This window comes from Salvelinus fontinalis, chromosome 35 (assembly GCF_029448725.1).
Source record: "Salvelinus fontinalis isolate EN_2023a chromosome 35, ASM2944872v1, whole genome shotgun sequence".
NCBI lineage: Eukaryota > Metazoa > Chordata > Actinopteri > Salmoniformes > Salmonidae > Salvelinus > Salvelinus fontinalis.
In genome coordinates, this window is record NC_074699.1 from 22,565,411 (window position 1) to 22,572,025 (window position 6,615).

The window sequence follows — 6,615 nt, forward strand, 5'->3', positions numbered from 1 at the left end:
CCCTTCTTCTTCCCGGAGAGATGTTTATTCCCGTCGGCGCGACGCACAAAGAATCCAGGTGGCATTATTGACTCCTACAGCATATCCCAAGAGAGCCATGTTTCTGTAAAACAGAGTATGTTACAATCCCTGATGTCTCTCTAGAAAGCAACCCTTGCCCTAATTTAATCTACCTTGTTATCTAGAGACTGGACATTAGCGAGTAATATACGTATTAACACTTAAGATTTTCTGAGCTAACAATGTAAGAAATAATACATAAAAAAACAAAATACTGCAACATTTCCTAAGGACTAGAAGCGAGGCACCCCTCTCTGTCAGCACCATTTTTTACATTAGATACAGTTTAATTCTTTATATTTTTTTATAGGAGAAACAGGGCTGGCAGGTAGGATTCCTCTCCCTCTAGCTCACACTTCAGTGCAGTAGGTGACAGTAATGACCCATAACAGTGGATGCCATCCGCCGATAAACCCCACAGAAGAAGAAGTTTACCATCGGGTTGTTTTGATGATCTCATCTGCACACGTGACATATCCTCTCTTTTGGCGATTTTGTAGAAGAAGAAGGCAGTGGTGCAGAACCTACCACTGCACTGAGGTATAATAAGAACGGACAGGACAGCCATTTTATTATCATAACAACATCCATGATCCATCCGCAATTACAGTAACATATTTGGATTCCAGCGCAACCATGGGCCAGTGTGGGATTACGTCATCAAAGACCGTCCTGGTGTTTCTGAATCTAATATTCTGGGTAAAATATCACGAACTTGTTTCAAAACATGTATTTGACGCTAGGTAGTCAAGGTTGGGATTAATTCCAGTACGCAACAGAAATTGCTAACGTTAGCTGCAGCAAAGGGAGGCGTCTGCTAACATTAGCTAGCTCACCTTAATTCTCTACAAAATGAACATGTGGAGCTTTCCAACCATCTTGTCTAGTTTGTTTATTAAAATATACATTATTTCTGAAATGTATGCTTTGCTGTTATTGCAAGCACGGGTAGAACAAGTACAGGTAGCCAGCGGATCCGACCCGTTGGTGGGTAGGACAGCATTCCTGTGTATATAAGACACTTTTCGTAAATGGCTGTTGTTGCCACATGCTAGCTAACATGAGGAAGAAAACGTCTGAACGACTACTCGTTTTAATTATACAATCTTCTCAGTGTAACAGTTGGGAAATGGGACAATTCGGAGTATAACGCATTTCCCATTCCTGGATTAAAGTACATTTAACGAGTTATATCTCGCGCCGGCTTCGCGGTGTCAGAGACTAATGCAGCTGTGAGCAAGCGTGTCGGATCTGCTGGCTAACGCCGGACAGGCATTTGCCATTGTTGTTAGTTCTAGCTTTTAGCTAGCTAATGACATTTAATGCAGCAATTTGTTGCATGAAGACCAGCGAGATTGAATGAAATACTGCATAACGGTGGGTAAGACTATTTGCACGATTGTAGTTTGAACAATGAAAAACATATTTGGTATCATTGTAAGAAACCTAGCTAGCCTGCTACCTAACGCCTAGCCGCCATGCGCCGATGTTCCCGACATTTAATTGCAATATCAGTGTTTTCAAAAGTTAGTATTTCATATTGTTTAGGCCTAACCTCTCATCTGATAGTAGCCTGACGACTCACACTAAATTATTACGCTGCTCTGTCGTTCGCGATATACTTGAATTACCGAGAAGAAACTAACGGGCGTAGAGTTTGGCACTAGCAAGGAGTCCGTCTAGCAGCCAGACACATCTGATAGTGCTTGGTAATACAGTGTGCTGCAATGTTCACTTAGCTTAACTTTACATGACTGAGGATTCCCTTTTTTTCTTATTTTTTTAAACAAAATTTCCAATTGCAATTTAATAGAAAAAAACATAGGACATCACTACGCATGTATTTTTCTCTGAAGAAACATAAAATAGCATTAAAATAATAAACAAAAACAATAAATACAAATCCCTATACATGAATTGCCAGTGACAACAGTTTTTAAAGTTAAAGTACCTTAATTAAAATAGAATGTCAACGGTTACAATTGTTGTAAGAATACATTGTTTTTTAAAATATTGACTAATTGTAGATATTTTATAAAATATTGGATTTCAAGTAAAAAATATATTGCATTTAGGGACAGATTTCAAGTAGTTGTGTTTTTATTTTAATAATAACATATTACCTCTCATTGTAAATACATGAGTCATATTAATAAAAATAAAAAAATGTATTACTTAACTCCAAAATAACTTCAGAGTCACACTTTATCACAAAAATGGCATATGTCCTCTTAAGTCCATGAATTTAGACAAGTTATTGCAAGGGTATATTTTGTGCAAGTTTTTAAAAGTGAAACTGAGGATACCCTTACTACACACCAGCAGCTAGCCAGTGACCACATACCAACATTGTTTTAACAAACACACATAAAGCTATGTCTCAGTCTGCATACAATATTGGGTTTTCTTTCTGATAAGCAAAAAAACTTTGGATGTTACATGCCTGACCCACACTCTTTCTCTTGCTCTGTCTCCCTCTCTGTCTCCCTCTCACTGCCCATTCTCTAGGCTGCAGCTGGAATTCTGTGTTACATTGGAGCCTATGTGTTCATCACATATGATGACTATGACCACTTCTTTGAGGATGTGTACACCTTGATCCCAGCGTCCATTATAATAGCAGTCGGGACTCTGCTGTTTATCATTGGGCTGATTGGATGCTGTGCCACAATACGGGAAAGCTCCTGCGGACTAACAGCTGTAAGTATTGAAAAGCACATGGATACAAATGTAATTTCTAATCTTTGGGCTAGATATTGAATTGATCATATCTCTTCTCTTTGCTCTGCAGTTTGCTGTCATTCTCCTGCTGGTGTTTGTCACAGAAGTTGTTGTGGTTGTTATTGGCTATATCTACAGAGCTAGGGTTAGTATTGGCCTACTATCTAGTGTCTTATCGCACCAAAGCAATAGAAAAGGGTGAATGGGAATGCAGTTTGTTAGAATTTAATATGAATGTTACAATTCTTGCACAGATGAAATTGAAATTGTTGCTTGTACTCAGGTGGAAGATCAGGTGAACCACTCCATTCAGAAGGTGTATGATGAGTACAATGGCACCAACACAGATGCCCCCAGCCGTGCCATCGACTATGTGCAGAGACAGGTGAGAACAACGCGACTGGATTTATTTCTCCTGACATGTTTTTTAAAAGATGGCTATAGGTGAGTTTGCAGGTGCCTACAGCAGTCTCACTCTCTCTCCACATCTCTCTCCTACCCTCTCCCCCGTCATAGCTCCACTGCTGTGGCATTCACAACTACTCTGACTGGAGGAATACTCGCTGGTTCAAGGAGTCCAGAAACGACAGTGTTCCAGTCAGCTGCTGTAAACCCAACATCAGCAACTGTACTGGAACCATGAGCCGGCCTGGCGACCTCTACCCAGAGGTAAGAGAGAACACGCACGCCCAAGTATTTCGTTTAGCCGGTAAATAGCCCAATGAAAATAAATATTGTCTATAAATGGACCTTTGTAGCTCAGTTGGTAGAGCATAGCGCTTGTAACGCCAGGGTAGTGGGTTTGAATCCCAGGACCACACCAACGTAAAATGTATGCACGCATGACTGTAAGTCATTTTGGATAAAAGTGTCAGCTAAATGGCATTTATTACAAATCCCATCGGCTATGCATGGTGTTTGGTTCAGGTTGTCTTTCAATCGCATCATCTCTCTGCTATGCCTGTCTGTCTTGAGATTGCGCTCTCACTAGCAAACTTACAGCATTGTATCAACTGGTTCCGGCCCACAAGGTTTCCTGCGCCAGTGAGTCTGAAAAGTGTTCACTGTATTTTAAAGAGAATTTACAGATGTCATACAAGTCCACCAAGGAGGAATATTTAAATTAAGTAATTTTGTTTCCCTCCCCTTCCTCCTAATCTAATGCCTAGTCAAGCAGCTTAAAAATGCTGGATACAGTGCAAATTAAGTTAGCTAGTTAGCTAACTAGCTACCGTACCAAGGATGGAGGCACAGCATTTCTTTTTACATAAACACTGAAACAGGATATTGTGCAAGGAGCCAACGTTCACTTCGTAGGCCCTCATTTCTCCTTGCATATTTATTGTAGTCACTTGTATTGTGGTGTCAATGAATTGTCCGTGGGCACTCCTAGAAAACCATGACCTAACACATGACGGCATTCAAATGGGAATCTATTTGATTTGGTTGGACATTCGACTCACACATTTCTTTCCTAAAGAAAATACTGACACACAGACAAAAGTTTTTAATATTTGTCTTTTTTCCTCTAGGGCTGTGAAGCTCTTGTTGTGAAAAAGCTGAAAGAAATCATGATGTATGTCATTTGGGCTGCTCTGACCTTCGCTGCAATACAGGTAAACAAATATAGGCAGGTAGCCTAGTGGTTAGAGTGTTGGAGGTTGCAAGATCGAATCCCCGAGCTGACAAAGTAAAAATCTGTCGTTCTGCCCCTGAACAAGGAAGTTAACCCACTGTTCCTAGGCCGACATTTGAGTCCTTCTGTAATAACATCTGAACCATGTGTACCAGGTGCATGTTAACTAGAGCTGCAGTAATGTCCTCCTGCAGTGGGAGTCTCTAGTCTAGTAGGCCTTGAGCTGCTGCTGAGAAGCTGACCTGATTGTGTCAAATCACTTTTTCAATGTTTCAACACTACCTTACGGGGACATCACAACATGGGTTCTGCTGACCAGTCACTTCCCTTCTCCTTATGAGGATAACTTGCTCTATTTGTGGAGTCACTGGATGCATAGTAATTATGAAATGGATGTTCAAATGCAGTCTCATGAGTCATAACAATGTAGAATGCTGCAGGTATCCCAAACAGCCATGGTTGCCTCTGGGATGGGGGAGATCAGGAAGAAACATATCCACCAAAAAGGTGTAAAGTGGTAGAAAACTTGAGGTTGAAGCACTCTAGTGGGTTTTAATATAGAGAGCCTTTATTCTCCAGGCATAAAGAGCATTTAAAAACCAGCCCTGATGAAGGCATGCATCACATTGTGCAGGTGTTAATGCTCAATGTACCCGGTTAATGAAGACGAGTGCCTCGGCCGGTGTTTTTTTCTACCTTTTTTGTAGGTATGATTCTTCTGGTTCTCCTTTTTGTTTTCCTTCATTCGAAGAACTTCGCTTCACACACCAAGTTCTCTTCAATTAAGCGAATCACATGTGATGGCATGGCACAAGGCTGGGACAGAAACCCTGCACTACTGTCGCTCTAGGAGCAGGACTCCTGGAAATTCTAGTCTTTCACAAGACGGAGTAGCTGGCCAGTGCACGTGAAATTTTATTCTGGGTGCAGCGATGATGATTATGCTAACTATGCATACTGTTGTACTCCTCCATCTGCCCGTAGATGCTGGGGATGCTGTGTGCCTGTGTGGTGCTGTGCAGGAGGGGGCACGACCCGGCCTATGAGCTACTGGTCACCGGAGCAACCTACGCATGAGGAGGACACAGGCCCCGCCCGCACCAAGGGCTCCACCAATAAGAATAAAGAAAAGAAGCCTCACCTGATATGTCCACAATTTGTAGTTTTCAGTAGTAGTAAGCTCAAGCACACCTTGCACAGGATAACTATTGTCTATACACTGGTGATGGGGGGGGGGGGGGATCTGTGAAAATAATTATTTATTGAACATGCTTTGTAACTTTATTTTTATTTTAAATGGGTTTTTTTAGACACTGGAACGCCTAAGGCCAAAGTTGTTAAATGGTGAATTGATATTATTGTTTTTCTTTTGCTCAAGAAATACAGCCTTGCCTATTGTCTTTTCCCTTTTGGGGCACAAGGGATGATTAGGGGCTCTTTATAGAAGAGAACTACTGCTCAGTGCAATATGTGGAATGTACTACTTTCTCATGTGTCAGTTTGCACTATGACTAGAGCTCTGGAGGTATTTAAGGAATATTTAATCATGTGAATATTAGAAGTACCTTTATCTATGAGGGACCCTGTAGTTTACCACTAAATAGTGAGTCAGTCAACCCATCTCCAGTCTCCATTCATAGGTAGTGTAGAGGTACTTTACCAGTGTTACCTAAGACCCATGTGTAGATAGAGCTTTGTGTTACAAGTTGGTACATATGTAGGTGTTTTCCAACACACACATTCTAATACCAAGTATGAAAGGGAAGGGGTGAATCTCAATTGTATTTTCTTTATTCCCTTGTCCTCTCTCCTTGCCTCCTTTTTAAAATGTATTGGAGGAGAAGATCCAAGTGGAGAAACCTCAGATCTGTGCATTGAGAGGCTGAGGAGGGAGGACATGAGGAATACAATTGAGATTCACTCGAGATTCAAGCCTGCCTGGGAATTTGATGTAAACCACCAAAGAATTGGGTCTGGGAATGAGGGAGTGACTTTTGTTTTGTATTTTTGTGGCATTGTGTATTATTTTTCAAACGGAAGTTGATATTTAGACTTGTAGCATTGCAGAACATAATGTGAAACAAAGTAATGTAAATAGATTGGGGAAAGAACTTTGATTGAAATAAACCTACATTTAAACTAAACCATGTTTTATTGTTCACTGATGAACTGAAGCACCACTTTTCAATGTATCCAAA

The 6,615-nt window shown here is 40.9% G+C and overlaps 1 protein-coding gene across 1 annotated transcript; it reads left to right on the plus strand.

Moving 5' to 3' along the window:
- Positions 1-588: 588 nt before the first annotated feature.
- LOC129834570 (tetraspanin-3-like) lies at positions 589-6,561 on the plus strand. The gene is made up of 7 exons (XM_055899678.1): positions 589-759; positions 2,569-2,760; positions 2,852-2,926; positions 3,065-3,166; positions 3,298-3,450; positions 4,314-4,397; positions 5,402-6,561. Exons 1-7 carry the CDS (start codon positions 697-699, stop codon positions 5,492-5,494), a joined length of 762 nt encoding a protein of 253 aa, XP_055755653.1. The 5' UTR covers positions 589-696; the 3' UTR covers positions 5,495-6,561.
- The last annotated feature ends 54 nt before the right edge of the window (positions 6,562-6,615 follow it).